Genomic DNA, 25941 nt, shown 5'->3' on the forward strand with positions numbered 1-25941 from the left:
GTTCTATAGTTTCTACAGAAAATCTAACCTAGAAAATTATATTTCTCTCATTATTAATCCTAGTAATCTGTGTCAAATTTATTTTTATTAATTTCAAAGCCTTTTTATTGGTCAATGTCATATGATGGTGAAGACAGCCTTTTGTGTTTCAAACGGGAGGTTATGTTCTATTTCTATTTTGGGTGCGTTAAAAGTTGAATCTGAAACTACCGTTTGATGTAAAATCAGACTGATTACAATATGTTGCCACTTAAGCACTGATTGTAGCTGTTGGAAAAAAAGAAACCTGGCCTGGACAAGATGCATGTTTTCAGCCTGCTATGCTTCAACCACTCCACTTAAGGAAAGGTGGGTATGGTCAATTAAAAACATAGAGCACACCTAGAATTTTGCTACAATGTATTTCACCTCCCACTGTGCAATCTGAGACACTCCTTATGTCCATTGGACACTATTCTGCAGAATAGTCAGTGCCATAGTAAGTGCCATTATTCCACAATTTTTTTGGAGTTTTTTTACTGTTGCAAAGTGTTGCTGTACTTCATATATCTACAGAAACAGAAGCAAAAGAAAGTGATTTACTATAGGAAAACACTAAAATTGCAAAATAAATCAAACCTATTTAAAGTGACTCTCTGCACTATATCAACTGCCTTAATATTGTTGCTTCCTGCTAAAACAAGATCAGCACAGCACATGTCTTGTTTCTGTTCTTTGGGCTGAACAGGTTTGCAGGTGTTGCCACCACTCACAATATGCTCAGAGGTACGTTACCAAATTCTTCCAAGCTACACAGCAAGTGGATTGGACTGTGAAAGACCAATCCAAATTATGTTTGCATTTTTACGAAGGTGTAGGGCAATACAATATCTCAGAGAGGAGGTCAGGTCTCCTGCTTCCCTGGTACATTCACTATAGCCGCCCAATTCCCCTGGTTTTTAAAGATTGACAGAAATATCTGTTGGCTATAGGTATGTTCTTAAACCTCAACGGTTTTTTGATTATTAGTGAATTTCTCTCTTTTTTAATCTGGGAGGTAAGAAATGGGATCCTGTGCAAGTTTGCTAAGAATAGATTGATCATTTGTATGCTTTTGAGTTCAATGGGATTTACTCCCCTGTAATCATGCTTAGGGTAGGTGAAACTCAGAGCTTGGAAAAGTTATTTTTTTGAACTACAACTCGCATCAGCCCAATCCAGTGGCCATGCTGGCTGGGGCTGATGGGAGTTGTAGTTTCAAAAAGTAACTTTTCCAAGCTCTGGTGAAACTAACCACGGGGTGGGGAGGAGAGGAGGAGGACAGGTTTGATCATTTGCATGCTTATTGAGTTCACTGGGGGGGAAGGAGAAGGGGGGAGGGAGGGCTGGAGTGGGCAGAGGAGGAGGAAGAGGGAAGGGGAGAAAGAAGGGAGGAGGAAGGGAAGAAGGGGAAAGGCAAGCCTGATCATTTGCATGCTTATTGAGTTCAATGGGTTTTAATCCCATGAAATCATGGTTAGGATAGGTAAAGCTGACCATAGGGAGGGGAAGGGGAGGGGAGAGCAGAAGGAGGGTGAGGGGGAAGGAGGGGATTGGAAGGGGAGGGGAGGGGAGGCGCAAAGGAAGGGGAGGTAAGGGGCAAAAGAGAAGTGGCTCTTCAGGCAGGCTTTTGGGGTGGGCTAGATTTTATTATTCTTGTTTCCAGATTTTGAATGCTTATTATATCTGTATGTTTATTTTGTACATCGCCCAGAGTGGCTGGATAGCCAGCCAGATGGGCGACTAAGAAATTCAATCATCATCATCATCATAACGATATGATGATGATGATGATGATGATGATGATGGGAGGGAGGTGGAGGGGAGGGCAGGTTTAATCATTTGCGTGCTTTTTGAGTTCAATGGGATTTACTCCTGTGCAATCATGCTTAGAGTAGGTGAAACTGACCAACGGGAGGGGGAAGGGGTAGAGGGAGCAAGGGAAGGAGGAGGGGAGCGGGGGCAAGGGCAGGAAGGGGGAGGGGAAGAGATTTGGTGGGTGGGCACTGGGCAGAGGGGAAGCCCTATTCCTTTCCTTTCCAAAAGGAAAACATTGTGAACAGTATCATTGTTTTTCGGGGTTTCCCCCACCTTTTTATTCTACAGCAGGCACATGTCTTCCACCCAAATTTAAACCAAATCTATTCCTGGCCACATCGACACCAGACCTTTGTTTCACTTTAGACAGTCATGACTTCCCCCCCAAAATCCTGGGAAGTGTAATTAGTGAAGGGTGCTAGAAGATGCCCTGTTCCCTCACAGAGCTTCAATCAGAGTGGCTGAATTTAAACCACTCTGGCGGAATAGGATCCTCTCAGCATCCTTCACAAACTACACTTCCCAGTATTCTTTGGAGGAAGCCATTACTATCTAAAGTGAAATAAATGCCTGGTGTGGGTGTGGCTCCTGATTGGCCAAGCAAAATAGCCGAGAGTCTGGCTTTTAGAACACTGAAAGTTGGTTCTTACTGAGCATGCCCGGGCTTATCATTGACTGTAATGCTACATTTCTTAAATTAATTAAAAATCAGCTAGGCATTTGTTTTAACTTTTAAACTGCAGAAGATGAAGGTCAAAGTATGGGGCAAGGTCAGTAATAGGACTACAAGTACTCTGTAAATTTCAACAAATTATGAGAACTCTGACAGAAAAAGTCCAAAGGGGGTCTGGTTTTTTTCTGTCTCTTTTTACACTCTGAACTCTGGGTCCTCTCTGACTGTTTTGTGTATCGCCATGAATGTTTACAGGGTTGTTAAGCAAGCATTTTTGAGTTCATGACTAAGTTTTATAAGGTGTTTTTTTAAAAAATGAGTTTATGGGAAGCATCAGAATGGCTTGGGGGTATTTTCAATTTAATAATAATAATAAACTTTATTTCTACCCCGCCCTTTTTCCAATAGGACTCAGAGCGGCTTACAACTAAAAACAACACCATTAAAACATACAGAGTATATTATTAAAAAAGAATTAACCTATGAGAAAAATTAAAACCATAAAATATAGGTTAAAAACAGTGGACAATTTAAAATAATAAAATCATATAATGTAATCACCAAACCTATGACACTTAATCCTGGTCGTTCTCTATCCCAAATGCCCGTTGAAATAAAACAGTCTTTACTTGTCGCCGGAAAGACAGAAAGGAGGGAGCTGATCGCACCTCACTCGGAAGGGAGTTCCACAGCCTAGGGGCAGCCACTGAAAAGGCCCTTTCTCGTGTCCGCGTCATATGTGCTTGCGAAGGTGTGGGGAACACAAGAAGGGCCTCACCTGAAGATCTCAAATCCCAGACAGGTTCATGTAGGGAGATACGATCTGTCAAATAGTCTGGACCTGAGCCATATAGGGCTTTGTAGGTCAAAACCAGCACTTTGAATTGTGACTGGAAACAAATTGGCAGTCAGTGGAGCTATTGTAACAGGGGAGTTGTATGGTCCCTGTAACCAGCCCCGGTTAGCACTCTGGCTGCAGCTCTTTGTACCAATTTAAGTTTCCGAACAGTCTTCAAAGGCAGCCCCACGTAGAGCGCGTTACAGTAGTCTAAGCGGGATGTAACCAAGGCATGCATCACCCTAGTCAGATCAGGTAGCTCCAGGAACGGGCGCAGCTGGCGCACCAGGTTTAATTGGGCAAATGCGCTCCTGGATACAGCAGCAATCTGGACCTCCAAATTCAAAGCTGAGTCCAGGAGTACACCCAAACTGCAAACCTGAGACTTCAGGGGGAGTGTGACCCCATCCAGCACCGGATGCAGAATGCAAAAACATTGCAGAATGCAAAAAATCCATGTTGGCTGTAGTATACAGCCACTCTTGTGGCTGCATAATTTACAAATTATTATTTCCTCTAGATTTTAAGTATGCTCTTCTTCCTTGTGGTGGTCATTCTCCCCCTCTGTTGTTTTCACTCTGACAGGAAGATAAGGCTGAGACATGGTGCGTAGCTATGGTCACCCAGTAAACTTTGTGGCTTATTTCCATTTTAATTTTTAAAATGATTTATATGCAGGCAAAGTTTATGAAGCAATGCAGATCCACACAATACATTGAAAGGACATCCAACTCACATTTCAAGTGCATGACTTCCCCCAAAGAATCCTGGGAAATGTAGTTTCCCCCTCAGAGTTACAGTTCCCACCACCCTTAACAAACAACACTTTCCAGGATTCTGCAGTGGGATTCATGTGCTTCAGATGTATGTTGAATGTGCTTTAAATGCATGGTGTGGATCTGCCCTAGTATGCTGCGCATTCATTGTTGAATTGAAAAGAATAATTTTAAAAAATACTTTTTTAAACAGGGCTGTAGCTCAGTGGTAGGGCATATGCTTTGCATGCAAAGGTCCAAAATTCAATATCTGGAAGAGACTATTGCCTGGACTCCTGGAGAGCCAATGCTAGTCCATGTCATCAGTATTGAGCTGGATAGTACCAAATGGCTTGACTCGGTATAAAAGAGGAAAGAGACCCAAGGGCCACAGTGACTCTGAAATTAATTGTGTATTTTATTTACAACATACATATACTGCTTTACTGTAAAAAAACCTCACAGCAGTTTATAGAAGGAATTAAAACAATAAAATTATTGGCAAAAACAATTAAAGACAGGTATTTAAAAACATTCAAAATAATAAAACCAACAATGAGTTAAAAACATAAAAAACATAATACCTTCTACATGCCTGGGCAGGCTTGCCTAAGCAAAAATGTTTTTAGCAGGTGCCAAAATGAGTACAATGAAATGCCTACCTAATGAAAATAGGCAGGGAGTTCCAAAGCTTAGTTAAAGGATCGATTTCTTACAAGAGGGGCATCCATCTTTATTCCTGAGTGCTCCAATCTAACATCTCCACAACACCAGGCTTTCTTCCTACAACGGCCTTCTGGTGACTGGCTTGGCCTGAGGGCACTTCAACCCTTCTTGCCAGAAGCAAGTAGGGTAGATTAAATGTTCCTTACCCAGGCTCTTGAAGCAGGTGAGAAGGAATGATCCCATCACTTCAGCTGGTCCTGGAAACACCCTCATTTAGCTAAGATTTCTATCTTAATTTCCAGTCAGAGATTTTTTGTTTTGTTTAAGTGGTATGCTCCAAGCAACTGTGATTGATGCTTAATGTATCATGCTTAATGTCATCACTAGGGCATGCCCCCTCAGACATTACCAGGGCACACCTCCTGTGATATCACTGGGGTGCGCCCCTGAAAACTCAGTTTTGGGATGTTTCTGACTTGGCAACCCTAATTCCAATTGCTTTCCACAATTAGTTTCCAGTTGCTTAGTTCGTCCTTTATATAGCAGCCGGTTAAAAAGTTTTCCTTTGATGGTAGAACAGGAAGGAAAATCTAAAGGCCAGGACAAGATTAAAAGGAGGGACTCTCAGGGAAGAGTTAACAAACACATCCTATTCTATTTATTTTCTCTTTGTTCTTCCCTAAACTTGTAGAATGGATAAGTTTGTTTTTCAGGTGGAATGTAAAACTGAGATACCTAATGCAGCATCAAAGCCAAGCTCAGAAACTCACTGTCATTACCAAAGTAGTCTGGTTCATGAAGAATCAGAACACAGGGACAGACCACAGGTGAAAGGGGACTGTAGCTACAGGCAAAGTCAAGCTTTGGAGTTTGGTATTCCTGGGGATCTCTCGAAAAAGAGTGAGACGAGTCAACAGATTAAACTTCATCCATGTGTTAACACACTCTTTGGATGGAGGAGAAGTGATGGGAAAAGTTACTACCTTTCTTTTTCCCTTCCCTGACCCTCTCATCCTCTCCACCAGTGTGTGTGTGTGGTGGGGGTTGGCTGGTGCTATATGCCCTGCTAGTGCCCCAGCTATAAATGTGGCTGTCCCACCTAATGAGGAAGGCTGGCTACAGGGCTGTTTCAGGGGCAAGTGCAAAGTCTGTGCAGCAATGTAAATATGATAATACTAATGTATGTATATAATTAAAACATGTATATGTGGTTATAGATTTTCAGCTAACCATATGGAATTGCCATTAGACTCATTTTTACCCAGCCTTAGAGTATCTGGAGAGTACAGGACTTCCTATAATCAGCTTGTTTTTCTAACTAGCACCTGGTGAGTTACTATATGCAGTCCAGCTCATAGTGTTAGTTTAAATCATCTGAGATAGGAGTTTATATACTTCTACTGATGTGCTGTGACTGAGTGCAGAGTTAGTGGGAATACTCTGCTGCATCATGGCAGTATGGTAGGCAGAGCAGGACGAGGTGAAGGACGGTTGAAGGGACACAGAAAGCTACAGTGGCAGAGAGTGCAGCAAGATAATTTTAAGGGGTGAGGCAAGTTGTGATGAGAATCATTCCCTGGAGTCTCCAGATAGGGCTGGGGAGGACTTCTGCCTAAAACCCTGGAGAGCTGCTGCCACTTTGTTGACAATACTAAGCTCAATTACCCAGTTGTTTCCTTCCTATGTTCCTACAATAGTGCAGCGAGTTTTTGAACTGGGATTTAGCCAGCCACGGAAAATATGTTCTCATACTTCTTCTGGCAGAAGATGATGTTCCCTGCACTAACTATTGTCTCTGAACAGGTCAGGATACATTTGCACCAAGATAGTTTGATTAAAAAGGTTGAACCTATTTGCCTTAATATGTTAAAATTCTAAATGTTTCCCAGTATGGGGAATAATACAGATCTGTAAATTTATCATCTTATTCCACAATAATTCAGGATTGGAAGTTTAATTTGAACTTTTACATTTCGTCACTAAATCACTGAATCACTAGATCTGTGTTGGAACAGATTGTAGGGAGTAGAGGAGTTGGCCACATGACCTAATATGTAAGGACCATATAAAGATTCTGTTTTCCCAAAAGTACTTTATTAATACCTAATGTATCCTTGGTTTCAAATGTCAAGAATCAGAGCTAAATATCTGGAATGCTAGCTAAACTAAAAAAGAGTTTTCTTTTCCCCAGTCTTTAATAAATAATTAAGGGTTGAGTTATAAAGTCCTTACCTGAATGGTAGAATATTGCCACTTTAGCCCTTGTTGCTTTAATTTTTTAAAAACACCTTAATCTTTTAAAAACAGTTTAGTTGGGGATCAGGAAACAGCAGTGAGGCTGACAACCTGCCTGCCAAACTTTGGGGCGATCTAATTTGGAATGGGCTGAGATATTAAACTCCGAATGTCTGAGTTTCTAATAGAAATGTCAACACGATATTAACGCCAGGAATGCTACTGCAGTTTGGAATGGCTTAAATGTACCTTTTGAAATCCAGCAGTTTCCCTCAGGCTTGTGCAGCTGTAGTAGGATTTCTGCAGTGTACATTGTTATTCAGTGGCCTACCTGTTTGTGTGCCATTTTTCTCCTGGGGTGAACCACTTACATAAAACATACATGACTTGACTCTAGTTTCAGATCTGTCTTTATTTAAGATGCCTTGACAAAGAGTGTGTGTGTGTGTGTGTGTGTGAAAGTAAATTTAGAATTTTCACAGCTGTAATTTATATTTAGAAAACGTGTTCCAATCTGTCTTGAACCTTTATGTGTTACATAGCTCGTATGGATTCTGCAAACAGATAGATAAACATGGTATACTTCAATTGCTTTATAATTGGATGAATAGGATGGAAGTACTGCAAAATTTTACTCTGAAACAAATTAAACATGAACGCAAATGCTAATTTTGTTTTTTTTTTTTTTTCAATAATTTTTATTCAGATTTTCATAAAACATACAAGACGAAATCATAAAACATTCAAAGACAAAAAACAAAATCAAAAATAGTTAAACAAAAAGAAAAAAAGAAAAAAAAAAAACAAAAATAAAAAATAAAGAGTAAAATATTGACTTCCCATTTGTCAAAGATCAAATCAGTTATAAGTCTATAATATATAACAATCCTGTCTCTTAAGTCATATTATAAAATCACTTTCCTCCAGTAGTTATCTTACTTAATCATCAAATCTCATAAACATTACTTTATTCTTTCCACAAAAAGTCAAAGAGAAGTTTCAATTCTTTAAGAAATATATCTATCAATTTTTTTTTCCAGATAAGCATATCGATTAATCCATCTCATTACTAATTATGATAATCTTATTGTCATAACCATAGTCAAAATAAACATTTCAATTAATCCATCACATCAGAATCTGTTAGGTTCAGTAATTTCAGTAGCCATTGTTCTATTATCCCTATTAGTTCCATTTTCCATCTTCCATCTTCAGTAGTCTTGTTAAGTCCAGTAATTTCAGTATCCAATCTTCCATTATCAGTATTCCATAATAATCTTGCTGTCAAAGCCATAGTCATATAGTAAGAGTCTGATGGGAATTACCTCTATCCCAAATATTTTCTTGCCATCCATTCTGAATAGGTTGCTGAAATACTGCTGTAAAATCATATCTCTGTTCTTTTTTTCAAAATACACTGGGTCATCTCTTGAAAGTTTTTCCATTGTCACATGGCTGCAGTTAATTCCATAGATTTTCTCTATATTGGGCTCCATCACATCATTCCAGTCCAGAAGATTATCCATGCCATTGATAACTTTATCTCTAGAATCTTCATTAATTTCTTCAGAGATAACATTGAGTTCCAAACAATAGATTTTATTTCTAAAGTCCATAGACTCCAAATCTTGTTCCTGTTCCACGTTTGTTCCAATCTCCGGGATCTCCTCTCTCACAGGGACCCCTGTTCCAGTCTCCAGGGTCTCCTCTCTCACAGGGACCCCTGTTCCAGTCTCCAGGGTCTCCTCTCTCACAAGGACCCCTATGTCTTTAATCTCCTGTGTCTCCAAACAATAGATTTTGTTTCTAAAGTCCATAGACTCCAAATCTTTTTCCTGTTCCACGTTTGTTCCAATCTCCGGGGTCTCCTCTCTCACAGGGACCCCTTCCAGGGTCACCTCTCTCACAGGGACCCCTATATCTTTAATCTCCTGCTTCATTTTACTCAATTCAATTTTCAGCTCCTTACAACCCTGTCGCAGGTTTTGTTTCGTTATCTCAATCTCATCCATTATTTTCTGAAACATAGTTATTTCCAGATTCTCAGCCACTTTCTTAATTGCCATTTTAAAAGAAAAATATAGGAAAACCACTTCTTATTTCAGCAACAATTGGGTTAATACTCCAAACTTGGTGACATCACAGTATAAACAAAGCAGACAGCCTTATCTCTCCATGCTTAAGTAAACAAAATGCAGTTCCCAGGATCGAAACAATTAATGGCGGTCGTCAGGAAACAGATTCGTCAAAATAAAATAGACCAAAAAGAGAGTAGTCTCAGACAATATAATATTCTTCAAAATAAAAATCTGGAATAGAAATCCCTCTTCTGTGTATATCTTTAGAATGCAAATCCAGGACAGCTTTTTGCAACAAAAACAGAGATAAGCTATTAATTAGTGAGTAGCAGAGAGAAGTTATGGCTCCCCAGTGAGATGTCAAAAACCGATCAATCTGGCAAATCTCTTTTAAACAGCAACAATTTAAGTCAAGTAAAAGAAAAATATAGAAAGAAGGGTGCTTGCCTGTTAGTGCGTTCTCTCTTAGAAGATAAGATGAACGTTCGCTTTATCAGATAGAGCTTGTTGTTGAAAATCCGTCCCACCTTCGTCGGCTGGACCTCGTCCCATAAATTAATGAGATCTGGTCGTCCCAACAAAAATAGGCTTTGAGGTTAATCTCTTCGTTTCTCCCTACCCGGGAGAAGTTTAATCAGTCAAAAAAAAAAAAATCTGACTGATATATCTGAATAAGCTTCTTTTGAGGCAGGAGCCCGTCTCAAAAGCAGGCACAGGCTAAGTCACCCTTCCCGGAAGTCAACGCAAATGCTAATTTTGGAGTTGGTTTTTAATGGAAACCGCTCATGAAGTCAGCACATTGATGATGCCACATCTGTTTAGGAGGCAAACTGGTAAGAGTCTCTTATCTGTCCTCTTTTCACATTTAAATATTCCTCAAAAAAATCTTCTTAGTTACATCCCAACCATGAAAGAGAAATTCTGGACCACACATGCGCATTCAACATATGATAAGTGCAGCGTCAAGTGGCTATCTTCACAGATAAAGCCATCATGGATAAAGCACAAGCCATCATAGATGAAGCACCATAGATACCATTCCATAGGAACATAAGAAAAGCCTGCTGGATCAGGCCAGTGGTCCGTCTAGTCCAGCATCCTGTTCTCACAGTGGCCAACCAGATGCCCATGGGATCCCACAAGCTGGACCTGAGTGCAAGCGCACTCAGCCTCTGACTATGGTGGCAGAGTACAGCCATCAGGGCTTATCCTCCATGAATTTGTCTAATCCTCTTTTTAAGCCATTCAGGCTGGTGGCCATCACTGCCTCTTGTGGGAGTAAAGTCCATAGTTTAACTATGTGTTGTGTGAAGAAGTAGTTTATTTTGTCTGTCCTGAATCTTCCAACATTCAGTGTCATTCATGAATGTACATGAATTCTAGCATTATGAGAGGCAGACATTTTTTTTCTCTGTTCACTTTCTCTATTCACTTTTCTCTGTTCACTTTCTCTATTCACTTTTCTCTGTTCACTTTCTCCATGCCATGCATAATTTTAAACACTTCTATCATGTTACCTCTGACTCACCTTTTCTCTAAACTTAAAAGCCCCCAATGCTGCAATCTTTCCTCATAGAGGAGCCGCTCCATCTGCTTTATCATTCTGGTTGCCCTTTTCTGAACCTTTTCCAACTCTACAATATCCTTTTTGAGGTGATACGACCAGAACTGTATACAGTATTCCAAATGCGACCACACTATACATTTATGCAACAGCATTATGATATTAGCAGTTTTATTTTCAATACCTTTCCTAATTATCTTTAGCATGGAATTTGCCATTTTTCACTGCTGCCACACACTAGGTTGACATCTTCATCGAGCTATCCACTATGACCCCAAAGTCTTGTTGCTGGTTCAGGACCCCATGAGCTTATATGTAAAATTAAGAAAAATGTTTTGCTCCAATATGCATACCTTTACATTAGTTTACATTGTATTTCGTTTGCCATTTTATATTGAATTTCATTTACCACCCATTCACTCAGTTTGGAGAACTCCTTTTGAAGCTCTTTGCAATCGCTTTTTGTTTTAACAATCCTGGACAATTTAGTATCATCAGTAAACCTGGCCACCTCATTGCTCGCTCCTAACTCTAGGTCATTTATAAGCAAGTTTACAAGCCCAGGTCCCAATATCAGTCCTTCATGGACTCCACTTTCTACAGCCCTCCATTTGGAGAACTGCCATTTATTCCTACTCTCTGCTTCCCACTATTTAACCAATTCCTGATCCACATGAGGACCTCTCCTCTTATTCCATGTGTGCTAAGCTTACTCAGGAGTATTTGGTGAGGTACCTTGTCAAAAGCTTTCTGAAAGCCTAAGCACACTGGATCACCTCTATCTATATGCTTGTTGACACTCTCAAAGAATTCCAATAGGTTAATGAGCCAGGGCTTTCCCTTGCAGAAGCCATGATGGCTCTACTTCAGCAAGGCTTGTTCTTCTATATGCTTGGTTAATTTATCTTTAATAATTATGTCTACCAGTTTTTCCAGGACAGACGTTAAGCTAAGCTAACCGGCCTGTAATTTCCATGATTTCCCCTACCTCTTGTGATCTTAGACATACATTGTTTTACAATGGAGTCATTTCACATATCCAGCTGTGAGAAGTCATACAAGTGCTAAATGGTAGTTAAAACTGCAATCCTAAGATTCTTACTAAGTCTTTAAGAATGCAGTTGGACTTTCTTCTCAATAGACATAAGGATTGTGCTGTTAGTCTGCCTGTTTATTGTTTGATGCTGGGGGGAGGATTGCCCTAGAGAGCTATTTATATATTAGATACTCACTTCTCCCAAAATATTTTTTCTCATTAGTTCCCCCACCCCAGCGAAATATCCCCAAGGTAGCAACATTTAGTAGAACAGGTTGTTAGAGACAAAGTAGAGAGGGTTTTTTTTGTTCAATGTATGCTGGCAAAAGAAGACAGGAATACTATGCTCTGGATGCCCTGTATTTAATCCAATGTACTACCAGTTCCCAAATGATGCCATTTACGATAGTCCCCTAAATCTCATCACATGTGATTATTTAGCAGGAGTTATGTCCTTGAATTGTGCTAGTTTTTCACAATTTGAACTTTACTGTTAACCCTGCCCTGCCCTCACTGAAATCGTTCCCCCTCTCCGCCAAAACCTGATATTGGCACCGCTCCTTTCTTGTCAGCTGTGTCTCCATTTAAGGTACTTGCCATTTTTCCATGCTTCCTTTTATTCTACCTGCTGCTACTGCAACACTGCTGCCATTAGATAATATTTATTTCATCCCATGTATCTCTGTGTTGTTTTATGCCATCAACACTAAAACTAACACAATATATAGTACTCTTTAGAGTAGCCTGTCCCCCTTAGGCCCCCAGAAGTTTTTGGACTACAACCCCCATCATCCTGAGCCAGTATGGCTAATTGTCAGGGATGATGGGAGTTGTAGTGCAAAATCTGGGGACCCAAGGTTGTGGAAGGTTCTTAAGAGGCTCTCTGCTATATATAACCCAATTCTTGTGTGCATATCCCTTGTGTGACCACAAGAGACCCAACCGCATGGACAGTGAGAATAAGGCTCCTGTAAGAGATGATCTAAAAGGAACATCCAGAAATATATTAAAAATGATGGGGTGTGGTCAGCAGCACAGAAGAAGAGTGTGAGAGAACAAGGTGGGACATTAACTAAGATGGTATGTTCTTGTACAACACATCGAAGTATTTATTAATATACAAGTTCAGGTTGGGACCAGGGTACCTGAAAGACTGTCCTTACCCATCATGTACCCAGTCAATCACTGCACTCTGCAGGTGAGGGCCTCATGCAGATACCATTTTATCAGGAGGTCTGTTCCACGTAAGAAGTGGACCTTTAGTGTTGTGGCACCAACCCTTTGGAATTGGACCCTTAAATATTAAACAGGCACTATCTTTTCAGCATCCACTGAAGACCACCCTCTTTCAATAAGCCTTTTAGGTAGAGACCCTATCCCAGTCTGTGTCTGTGTTGAAACTGTTTTAAGATTTTTTTAAAAAAATGTTTTGTTTTAATATGTTTTTAAAGATGTTTTGTTTTAATATATTTTAAGGTCTGTTTTTAAGATGTTTTACCGTGCTCTTAGTGTTGTGTTTGCTGCCCTGGGCTCCTTCTGGGAGGAAGGGTGGGATATAAATTTAATAAATAAATAAATGAGGCTTTTCTGCAGAATGTACCTATGTGAGAGTTGCTTTCACAGTGGGATAACTTCTGAAGAACACGACAGTGACTTTTATTTTCACCAGTAAGACCACTATTAAGTTTGGTTAATAGTTTCTTTCTGGTACTTTCTCTTGTAAAGCTCTCCATAAGCTGGCAAAAGAATGTGGAATATTGATACAGTTGCAACAACACAATGGAAGGACTCATGAATGCTAAAATACACAATTTTTAAGGAGCGATCTGCAATATCTTTCTTGCTGATGTTTGTAAGCAATCCATTTCCCAATATTGAAAGGGTGATAAATGTCATCAGCAAAGATTTGATGAAATACACTGAAGTGGTTTGCACTTGGATGGGTTATACTAAGGGCATAACCCATCCAAAGCTAGCACATTTAAGTACTACTCTCAAATAAGTATAGAGGTGCTTCTCTCCCCTTCCAGGTTGTTTGTTTGGTACAACAGACTACTGCAGCCATTCTGCAAAGCAAGTGGAAGTAATTCCTTCCTGACTTCAGTGTGCTCTTACTCCCCCCCCCAGTTTGTTCTGAGACAACTGGGGAGTAGCTTATTTCCCCCAAAGCAAGATTTTTTCAAACAGACATTAATTTATCAACTATAATACTGCCCCCATTGTTTATAAAACTACATAGGAAAAGGGGGAGGCAATTCTAAAAGCCAGAAAAAAAGGAAATGAACAGGTAGAAGGGAACTCTGAAAGAAGGATGGGCAGATGTTAGGGGATGTGGGAAGCTGCATAAAGTGAGGGCTGTAGGTCCCTGTGCTCTGCAATGTGCAGGGGCTGATGGCAGGCCTGCAGAGGCTCCTCCGTAGACAAGTCTCTGCAGAAAGTATAAAGTCTGAAAAACACTGAAGGACATTATTTGTACCAAGTGTTTAAAAAAGCTCTTGAATAAATTACATGCAATCTCTTTTGCTTTACCAGAGGCATACATATGCAAATGAGCAGCAATTGGCTATTATAATAGTCAGAGTTATCAGTATGTCTCCAACCCCAACACAAGGCATGTTACTAAAATTCCAAATAGTAAGTCTCCTGGAAGGTTAAGTTCTTAAGTTAATGTTAAATTTGTGGCTTTGAAGAAATGTTCCTTCCTGACAGCCCTGCAATTATCTTGCACCAACGACTCTGTAGCATGTAGCTGTTCAATAGTTAACATGCATATAAAAATATGTGACATATTGAGCTTTGTAAAATGAAATCTCATTGAAGCTCTTGGAAGATGTCCATGTACAGGAATTTGCCTTTATTTACTGTTTGATAAAGCCTGAGATGAAATGAAATGTGTGTAAATGTGGGATGCAATCTACATTAGAGGCAGGAGTCTGAACATACATGTTAAATTAACATGAATGAATGAATAAAGGTGCTGTATGGGAGCCACTCAGTTTTGCTCCATGCTGTTATGTGAAGATGCCTGAGACAGATCTTTGGTCCATTTGGTCCATTATTATCTATGCTGACTGGCAGCAGCTGTCCAAGATTTCAGTCAGGGATTCTCCTGGAATCCTTTGCCTGGAATCCTTTACCCAGAAATGTACTACTAAACTTGAAAAGCATGTTACCATGCAAGTCCCCTGCATTTTAATGCTTCTACAGCTTAGGGGTGCAGGTGCAGCATATGAAAACCTCCCTCAGTTTTATCAACTTTCATGAGCAGAGGTGTGCTGTTGTTTTCTAACTTTCCACTTTGAGGGAGCCCTTCTCACAATGTTATGCCTACCAAGAAGAGCATGTCTGTATTGAAGTCCTATGCCCTGCAGAGAATTCTGGGGCATGTTCTAGGGCACTTCCTCAGTTCACAAGGGCCGTTGCCCAACCCTGTAGGATCTCACTGCCTCCCTCCAAGAATGGAGAGTGTACCACAGGGCAGGGCAAACCTGTAGCCCTCCAGATACTGCTGGACTGCAACTCCCATCATCCCTGATAATTGGCTATGTTGGCTGGGGCTGATGGGAACTGGAGTCCAACTGCATCTGGAGGACCACATCGTTCCTCATCCCTGCCCTAAGCCACACCCAACACTCGCCTGTGGCTGCACACTACAGCAAGACGTCCAGTGTCATGTAGGGAAGCTTCTTTGTCATGTAGGATTGTCTCATTGAGAGACCCCCGACAAGGGATATTTGAAGCCCACTGTTCTGGCAAATACAGTATGAAAACTGCTATAGTGCGTGTGGTCCAATACAACACCAAAAGCAGGTTCGGTATAGGAAAAGATCCAGTCACAGGCAATGGTTTCGTTAAGAGTCCTTTTACTGAGACATTCAGAATTACAATCAGCTTCTTCCACATCACGCTACACCCCCACACCCACTTTTGGTTTCTCTCAAGCCTTAAGTAGATAAGAGTGCCCTTGTATTGGCACAGCTGCCACATACGGCCTTGGTATTCTCCCTAGCCAGATTAACCCCATAAGAGCAGGTTTTTCAGTTGCTTTCCTCTCTGTGAGGAACACACACATAACCTGAGAGCCCAACACAGAGTTCCCCTAGCTCTGAGTGGAACCAGTAACAGGGGTGGTGGCAGCCTACTTTCTACCTTGCAGGGTTGGTGTTAGTTTGCACAGCCTTGGCAAGGAGGAATTTGATATTTGGTTTCCAGAACAATTACCCTAAGGGTGGGAATTGGGTCTGAAGCATGACTTCTGGCGCCTTGAGGGGCCCAGGGGCATGACAGGACTGAGTTGATATTTGCTATATACTGTTGTTTCATTTTTTTTATTGTAATTTGTTATGTTTTGACTGTTGATATATTTTTCTGTTGTCATTTGTAGCCCACCCTGGGATCATGAGAGAGATGAAGGGTGGGGTATAAGTCAAATCAATCGGTGATATCCATCCAGTTGGCAGATCAGCCTGACTAGACTCTATCCCTCCATTCAGCATCAGTTTTGGTTATCTCAGATGAGACTAATAGGAACAGAGGAGGCTACATGATAACTGATAGCTTCCAAAGCAGCCCATCATGAGAATAAATCTCATTTTCATGGCAGGAGATACTCTGATTATTTAGATAGGTGCACTTAACGTGGATGTGTTGAATTTGCTCCCGAAGGGAACACGACTTTGTAACTCAGTTGCATACATTTTTGTTGTGGCAATTAGCTTTAAAATAGTTGTGCAATTTATATATTTTGAAAAATATTTTAGTTTATTTCATCTATTTTGTTATATGTCTGCTTGTTTATTTGACTGGATACTGTGTGGTAGCCCCCTGAGAGATTGTTAGCACTGAAACTCTTTTTGCTTCCCTTTAAATTTCTCAGCTTCTCTGCCTGAGCACGAACCTCCAAATATCCAACATTTTCTGTGGCAACCCCAGGCCAGGTTTTACAGATTTTACCCACTGCATAAAGAATGCCTTCACTCGCTCTGGGCTCCCATCGCTGTATCAAGTGTTGGTGAGAGACAGATGGTGCCCACAGTATAACTGGAATAACAACAACAATGTTTTCTGTGGGTCCAAAGTAGGGATGCATAGAACTCCCTTGAGAAAGCTCTCTGGTTTATATAAAAAAAAAACCACACACCTTCTTTCAAAAGTCCTCCAATCTTTTACCGAAACAGAAACCTTTGAAACTTGTCTTGGAATTCTGCCTTAGGTGACATTTGGTGGTAGCGACAACAACAAACACTAACCTCTCTAATGGTATTATAAAAATAGTCCTACAGGATCAGACTAAAGGACCATCTTGTTCAGTGTTCTGTTTTCATAGTGGCCAAAAAGATGCCTGTAAGAAGCCCACAAGCAGACCATGAGTGCAGTAGCATTCTTCCTACTAGTGTTTCCTAGCAATTGCTATGCCCCTTGACACTGGAGGCAATTTACAGACATTATTAACAGTAGCCATTGTTAGCCTTATCCCCCATGGACTTGTCTATTCACCTTTTAAAACTGATGAGGTCTGCAGCCATCACTATACCTCATGATAGCAAATTCCATTGTTTAACTATGTGCTGTGTGAAGAAGTTCTTCCTTTTGAATCTCCTGCAGTTCAGCTGCATTGGATGAATCAAGGTGAACTTCTCTCTATCCACTTCTCCACACCATGCATAATTTTATTATGTCCTATTTTTTCTAAACTAAAAAGCATCGAGTGTTGTAACCTTTCCTCACAGAGGACTTGTTCCAGCCTCGTGATCATTTGGCTGCTCTTTCTAGCTCTACAATACCCTTTTTGATATGTAGCAACCAGAACCATATTTATTTATAAAATTTCTACCCCACCCTTCCTCCCAAGGGATCCCAGGGCAGCTGTCAGGGCCAGTGGCAGAAGGGAGCTAGGTCCAGCCCTGGCTGAGGGCCCCTGGGGCCCAGAGGGGGCCCCTAAAGGGCACCTCCTTAGAGTATGTGGGTGGGTAGCATTCCCGTTCCATAATCTGTGTCAGTGTTGGCTCCCACCCCTGCCATGGGTTGCAGAGAGGGAGGCACCTCCCTACAGCAACTGCACAGGCCCACAATGCCTGCCTGCACGCCCCACCTACTTCTCTAATTGTTGTGAATGCTGGCTGCATTGTGTGTGCATGTGCTGCCATAAACCAAGATGGCAGCCGAGGCTTCCTTAAGGGGCTGATGCCACGGCCGCTATCTTGGTTGATGGTAGGCATGTGCGCACAGCGCAGCCAGCATTTTCCACAGCGGGAGATGTAGGTGGCACATGCATGCAGGTGCCATAGGCCCAGGGCAGGGTGGTGCCCAAGGACCCAGTCATACCTGGCACCAGCCCTGGCAGCTATACACAACATTTAGACTGTGATCACAGCATAGATTTGAATAAAGTCATTATGAGTTTTATTGTCAACCCTTTTCTAATGATCCCTAACATGGAATTCACCTTTTGTATATATGGGGTGGTATTTTCATTGAATTGTCCATCACAACCCCATGATCCCTTTAGTGATCAGTCATTCCCAGCCCAGACCCCATCAATGTATACATGAAGATGGGATTTTATTTTATTTTTTGGTCTCAGTATCCACTTGCTTACACTGAGCTACATTTGCCATTTTAATGCCCATTCTCCAGTTTGGAGATGTCTTTTGTTTAGCTGCTTGCTATCCCTTTTTGTTTTTACCACCCTAAATAATGTGGTGTCATCAATAAGCTTAGCTACCTATGCAATATCTCATGTTAACCATTTTAGTCCACCTACACATGGTGCCTCTGCCCACCTTTCAGTGATTCCCCTTCCTCTATCAGGCCCCTTTCCAAAAAGTCCCCTAACTCTTCACAGTGGGTTCCCTGGAGTGAGCAAGAGAATCCCCTTCCACAAGGTTCCTTCAAAGACCTTCTGTTTGCTGTTTTCGGGATCCATCCCATTCTTCTTTGAGTTCTGTGACTTGTTTTGATTAATTATATTAATGGACTGCATTAAAAATAATAATCTGCTTCACAAACTCTGTTTGAGCTGCAAGCAAGGGGAAACAAGTGTCTATTTCAACATGTTTCTTTTTCTACTAAATTTGCAGAAATGATGTGTCTGTGTATTGCTAAGGTGAAATAAATGAAAGCTGAAAAGTCTCCACTTTCTAATGCACTAGCTGTCTTAAAAGCTGTGTTCTTTTTTTGATGGAAATGTTCCAGGCCATTAGTCCAGAGTGAAGACTAGAGCCTTGGGGGATTTCATAAGAAATGGACAGATATTCACTAACTGTGTGGATGACCTTTTGTACATACTCTAAAATATTTCAATGATTTAAAAATAAATAAATCTTGTACCATATATTATACAGAACAGTGTGGGGTGAATAATTCAGCTTTGCTTCTGTAGCAATAGTTACATCATTAGTAATAACAGTATAGGAGAATTTCCTCAACCTATATTTGGGTTAATCATGTTGGGATATGTGTGGGGGGCTTGGGGTACATCTGGATGACCTTTCCTTCAGGAAAATTGGGACATGTCCTGGGAAAATTGGTACATTTTGCACTGCATGCTGTATGAAATCGCTTATTACAGTAGTACTCTGCTTCTGGGTACATGAAATAAGTTCTAACACGCTAGCCTCTTGATGAAGCTATTTCTCCCTCTAAATTACATGGCCATTATGCATAGGCCAATTTAGCATTACACATTTGCACAGTTTCAGCCTTCTTTTCAAAGACAGAAAAGACTTGGACATCCCATTGATCCAGTCCTTGGTCATTCTTAGAGAGATGAGTAAAGGAAGCCCTAAGGAAAACTGTCACATGATTTGTATGCCAAAGAGAATTAAACCAGGTTCTTGTGGCTTTTCCGATACTGAAAAAATGTTGGCTGATGCTGCGGTGTTGTGTCATTGTGAGCTACGCTGCTGGAGGAAGCCCTATAAGCCACAATGAAGTATGTGACTGCCAATTGTATAACCACTGTATGAAATCAAGGAGTGCTGGAAAACAGATATTGTAAACTTTTTGTAGCGCAAAGTATACATTAACTGGGAAATGTTTTCCAGTAACTTTGTTTTATTTTTAATTGTTTATTTCTTTTTCTTTTCTTTCTCTAGGCAGTGGAAACCAACCTGGCTTCAAAGGATAGTCACTGGGTTTATGTTAATGAGGTAAGAGAATGAAGATGTGTAAACAGGATATGGGTGTCCATTGTTTTTCGTTCTCCCATCCATTTCCCAGTTATCTGTCAGCATTTGGGGCTGGAGATAGACAATAGTTATGTGTGTGTTTGTTTTTTAACAGAAAGTTGAGGGTGCTCTGATAGAACCATCACTTTTCAAGAGTTTACATGAATTTATTTTGTCCCTCTGTCTTCTCTGACAAACAGGTGTTGCGGGTGTTTGAAGTACTGCATGGGGATGGGGGCCATGCTAGGAGTGGGGCTTGTTTGGATGGGTGGGTTCCATAAAGAGAAGTTGACTGACCTTTTGCTCATTGTGCACTTCCTCACCTTTAAGCAGTTTTAGCTCCTCAACTTCACAGCTTCCCTGTTCTCAAGGCTTGGAAGCTGCTCTAAGCTTGGCCCTACAAGTTAGCTTAGAAGTTGTGGGGCACTGTAGAGCTTTACAAAGAGGAACAAAAACCACACACCTAACCTATGGATGTTTCCTGCCCATCTCCTTCTGAGCAGTGATTATTGTCTCCAAAACTCAAATGGAAAATGTTTTGAATTTCAGTAGTTTCACGTACCTATTTGAAGATCATTTCCTCTCTGTCAGATATTTAAGTTTTGACAGAGAAATCAAAACTTGTACATTTAACTCTTGTGTGTACACCTGCTGGCACTGGGGACTTCATCACCTAATTTTAGGGGGTGGGGTGGGGTGGAGGTAGGGCAGGGAGATTGTCTCTCTCCAGCCTGAATAACACTATTTTCAGGCTTCTTCTTGGCTGGCGTAAACAGCATGACAAAGATCAAAACAAAGTCCTGAATGTGCATGGGAAATGGCAAGGCTTGTCAAGTTGTTTTCTCATGCTGACCTACTCCACTAATGGTGCTTATACGGAAGAGAGAATTATTCCACATAAACCTCAGAAATGCAGATAAATAGCTCTTGATGGCCTGTAGGCTTGAAGTCTGTTACCATGGACAACCAGGAAAGCACCGAGCCTACATGTAAGGCTGTTATGCTCTAGATTGTGTGTGGGCATTGGAGAAGATTAGCTTTATTAACCTGATGCATTATAATCTTTACTGTAGAGCTGAACTGGTTCTATTACTGCTATCCAGTTTTACGTTGAAGCAATACATGTGTTTAGTTTATGTGTACCAAATCCTGTTTAAAGGATAATCGACCTTTATTTATGTTGTGCACAACAGTGCTTTTTAAAAAATATATCCCTAAGCTGTATGCTGTAGAGGCCAATATTGAAAGCCTGTGCACTGAGAAATGACTCACAATATAAGCACGGAGTGGGAGTGGGGTGGGGTGGGGGTTATATCCTATAAGTTCATTTATAAATTTCTGGCCACTTCGGGAAAGCAGCATTATTATAAACACTTGCCTTTCTTAATAATTACATATCCTTTGTGTGCTTAAGGCTGATAAAATATTTAAATAAAGAGAGCTATCTATTAGTTCACGCTAATGCATTATATAAGGAACCTCAAGTTTAACTACAGACTTCTTTGTTCATGTTTCATTCTCTCGTTTGCCTCTCGCTAATCATTTGGAGGAAGGCATTCATATATGTTAACAGTAACTATAAATTGTTTTTGTCTGGTTAGCTGTAATGCATGGAAATTAAAAGGGTGGTGGGTATAAAATTGCTACCTCCAAAAAGCCATTATGAATCTTCTCCAGTCCCCATGATGTTTATGGAACTTGTTCTTTTTGCTGTAATAGCTCTGTAAAAAATCACTGTGGAAAAACACACAGAGGAAATCAGTACTTACATTCACATAAATACAATACACTGTCTGTTCTTTATAGTGTTTATAGGAGGATGCTATCGCTGCTGTTTGCTGAGGTGTTGAAATTCACTACCCAAAATTAAAACTGTGTGATGTAATATATAATTATACACCCCTCTTCTGCTGAAAAAGGGTCCCAGGGGTTACAAATATAAATAAATAATATATGTCAAAAATATGGATCCCTTCCACTGACAGAGTATGGGTAAGAGAAGCATTGCAGGACGTAAATCTAAAATACCAATCAGCAGGTTCATGAGACAAGAACAAATTAGAATGTCTACATCTCATTATCATTAATTCAACTTATGTCCTTCCTTTCCTCCCAGAAACACGATAAAGTCTTGGGGACAAGATGGGTTGCAAAGTGCAAATACCTACATAAATATTATCCAGCGAATGACTATCAATGTACAAGCTTTGTTGTTGCTATATGTCTTCAAGTTGATTATGACTTTGCTGTTGTTATGTGCCTTCAGGTCGATTACGACTTATGGCAACCCTATGAATCAGTGATCTCCAATAGCATATGTCATGAACCACCCTGTTCAGATCTTGTAAGTTCAAGTCTGTGGCTTCCTTTATGGAATCAATCCATCTCTTGTTTGGACTTCCTCTTTCTCTACTCCCTTCTGTTTTTCCCAGCATTATTGTCTTTTCTAGTGAATCATGTCTTCTCATTATGTGTCCAAAGTATGATAACCTCAGTTTCATCATTTTAGCTTCTAGTGACAGTTCTGGTTTAATTTGTTCTGACACCCAATTATTTGTCTTTTTCGCAGTCCATGGTATGAGCAAGCTCTCCTCCAACACCACATTTCAAATGAGTTGATTTTTTTCTTACCCACTTTTTTCACTGTCCAACTTTCACATCCTTACATAGAGATCGGGAATATCATGGTCTGAATGATCCTGACTTTGGTGTTCAGCAATACATCTTTGCACTTGCATTTGTCTATCTTTTCTTGTTCTCTCATAACTGCCCTCCCCAGTCCTAGTCTTCTTCTGATTTCTTGACTATTGTCTCCATTTTGGTTAATGACTGTGCCACGGTATTGATAATCCTTGACAAGTTCAGTGTCCTCATTGTCAACTTTAAAGTTACATAAATCTTCTGTTGTCATTACTTTAGTCTTCTTGACGTTCAACTGTAGTCCTGGTTTTTTGCTTTCCTCTTTAACTTTCATCAGCATTCGTTTCAAATCATTACTGGTTTCTGCTAGTAGTATGGTATTGTCTACATATATTAAATTATTGATATTTCTCCCTCCAATTTTCACACCTCCTTCATCTTGGTCCAGTCCTACTTTCCATATGAGAACAAGCTTATATAGGCTCTGTAAAATTCAAACAGAGTTAAAACAATGTCCAGAATCTGAGAGTTTAAACTGAGAAAATACTTGTTTTCTTTTTTAAAGAGAACCACTTGGCATGCAGTTTGTTTACAGAGTGTCGGTGGGTAGGTTATCATTTTGAACTTCTGCATGGATTGGAAGGAATTAATCACATAAAACCTTCTGTCCTGCATCCGTAGGAGGACAAGCTATTTCAGGGTTGATTCTAATTTGAGATACTCAGGCATTCATTTTTACATCTTGTAAAGTATATGCACTGTTGATGGAGCATGTCAAAATGACTGAGATAGTTCACTTTTGGATCTATATGCACTAATGTTCCCAGAGGCTTCTAGAACAAACCCAGCTGATACTTGCTTTCTTGCCTATTTTGTCCCATAAATAGTGTTACATTTGTGTCTGTCTATGACTGCCTCCATTACCAGGCAGCTAGGTGGCATCTAGTATTTTCCATTCCTAGTTGCTATATCTTGACACTTTCTGAAACATGTGAGTCATCTCAAACGTGTCCCTTTTTTTGCTGAAATAAGCTTGGGTGTGTCCTGCACCTGTATCAGGCTGTACAGTGTATGACCCTGGGGCAAATGTTGCCTTCACCTTGACTATTTGAAGCCTCCTGGGCAAATTCTAAATATCCACTGTTTGCAGCCTGTCCTGAACACTTTCTGGGAACATCTGTGGCTTAACCAGGCCTGCCAACAGTAAGGATGCAGATGGGAGAATACCTGCATGCACCAAGTCTATATTGCTTCTTCTTTCCCTGGATTCAGAGATGTGCTGTACACTGGGTGCCAGACCTCACCTATTTACAGTCAACTGCAGTCAGTGATCAATGTTGTGTGGGCCTTTTGTGTATGAGAAACAGGGCTGAATTGAAATTTCTCAGAAGACAGTTATCTGAGAAAAGTTCTGAGATTTCTTTTTCTCACCCTCCTAGAAAAAGGGGACCACTTTGCAGAGTTTTCTTCAAATTTTCTCTACTTTTTTTTGTGGTGACCACCATCGCACACACACACACGGCCTCAAGGTGACAAAAGGAAGAGGCAGCAGCAACAGAGGGAAAAAATGAAGTTGTGCTGCCGCTGCTAACGGCAAACCTTGCCCCCAAGAAACTGTTGGAGGATTTCTCCTCCCTCTGGAGAAATTAGGTGAAATGGTCACCCCAGTTTCCACAAATAGGGTGGAGAATATGTGATCATAATTATTTAGAGCTTTGCTTACTGTTTTCTGTGATAGGATAGACAAGAAGGGAATGGTGTGGGAAGGAACATATTGAGAAGAAAGAATGAAGGATGAAATAGTTTGAGTTCGAGAAATGGGTAGGAAAAAAGAGGGCTATTTGAGAGGTGGTTTTACAGACAAACTTGTGATGGTGAAGGAAGAGTGCTATGGACTGTAGAGAGAAAGGAGGTGTTAAGGGATCAGATGCAGTTCAGCCTATGAAGTGTGGAAACTGAGAAGGGTGTGTTTGTGTGTGTGTGTGAGAGAGAGAGTTTGATGAAAATTCTAATGTTTGTGGCGCCGCCTGAAGCTTGATGTTTGTGAGTGTAATCCAAAAACTTTTTTTTGGAGTTGTGGTGGAACTTCCTGCAATATACTTTCTCCATGTACATTAACTTTGTTTGTGGGAGTAAACAGATTAAAATATATATTAAAAAACATTTTCACATGATTATTTCATGGTAAAGCCCTCTTGAGTTAATAAAAACGGAAACGTAACCCTCAGAGCAATGTGAGTTGTGCATTCTTGCCCTATTACAGGCATACCCCGCTTAAAGTCACTTCACTTAAAGTAGCCTCGCTATAAAGTACATGCTCCATACTCCACCATACCCCGGTTAAAGTACGCACGCTTTGCAATAACAGACACTTTATTGGCATGATGCCGCTGCCATCTAGTGGTGATTGCGTGCAGTACAAGTGAAGATAATTGCTTCACTTTAAGTACATTTTCACTTAAAGTACACTCTCCGGTCCCATTGCGTACGTTAAAGCGGGGTATGTCTGTATTTTATATAGGGTGGCCACACTTCAAGAAGACCTGTTTACTCCTTCTAACATGGCATAATGTTATATTTCCTGTATAGATTTTCTGTCTATGAAAGGAACATAGGAAGCTGCATTATATTGAGTCAGACCCATTGGTCCATCTGGCTCATTACTGCCAACGCTGATGGGCAGTGACTCTCCAGGGTCTCTAAGCCCTACCTGGAGATGTCAGGGATTGAACCTGGGACCTTCTGCAGGCAAGGTAGAAGATCTACCACTGAGTTACAGCGTTTCCTCGTGATGATGTCTAGGACAAGTGAAAAGCTTTAGAAAATGGGGTTGGATCCAGACTACCTATGGTAGCACTCTACCCAGGGGACTCTTCTGTTGGCAAACGGGAAGGGAAGCAATTACTGCCAATTCTTGCTACTCCTGCAGTGTCCTGTGCCTTTCAAATACTGTTCCGGAGGATCAGGGATCCTCCAGAACTGCATGGGAGGTGGCACGGGGGAATGCAGGGAGAATCATTGAAAATTGCTACCTCCCTTTCCTTCAGCATTAGGCTTCACTGGATCCCAGTTGTTTCTGTAACGGAGATGCTCTTCTATTCATGAAAGGGCAAGTCTGGATCCAGCCCAGGATGTGTGAGCTCCCATTTTAGAACAGCAGAGAAGAAATGTGAAAACTCAAATGGTGACTTGCATTTCCTGTTGGCATTGCTGCTTAGACTTCCCATAAGTGCTCTAAGTGGGCTGCACGTTAATCCCTAGTTTATGATTGGCTAATTCTAGAAGGCAACTCCCTCCTTGCTTGATGTAACATCCATTAGCTATAGCCCAGTGTTTGCAGACCTAAATGGGATATAATGGAAATTTTACTTTGTTTTGATTGGAAGATAAATTGCAACCACATTGCTGTCACCTGAAATGCCACAAAATTGATTTAATTACAAGTTGCTAAA

The 25941-nt window shown here is 40.7% G+C and overlaps 1 protein-coding gene across 4 annotated transcripts in view; it reads left to right on the forward strand.

The window, feature by feature from the left end:
- The window catches only part of GRID1 (glutamate ionotropic receptor delta type subunit 1), a 1096368-nt gene that overhangs the window by 845754 nt on the left and 224673 nt on the right, over positions 1-25941 (forward strand). For all 4 annotated transcript variants that reach the window (XM_061635045.1, XM_061635047.1, XM_061635044.1 and 1 more), the window contains one exon: positions 19778-19831. In XM_061635045.1, the coding sequence (XP_061491029.1) occupies positions 19778-19831 (54 nt within the window). The remainder of the gene's footprint in view (positions 1-19777; positions 19832-25941) is intronic.

The sequence above is a fragment of the Rhineura floridana genome, chromosome 7, assembly GCF_030035675.1.
Source record: "Rhineura floridana isolate rRhiFlo1 chromosome 7, rRhiFlo1.hap2, whole genome shotgun sequence".
Lineage (NCBI taxonomy): Eukaryota > Metazoa > Chordata > Lepidosauria > Squamata > Rhineuridae > Rhineura > Rhineura floridana.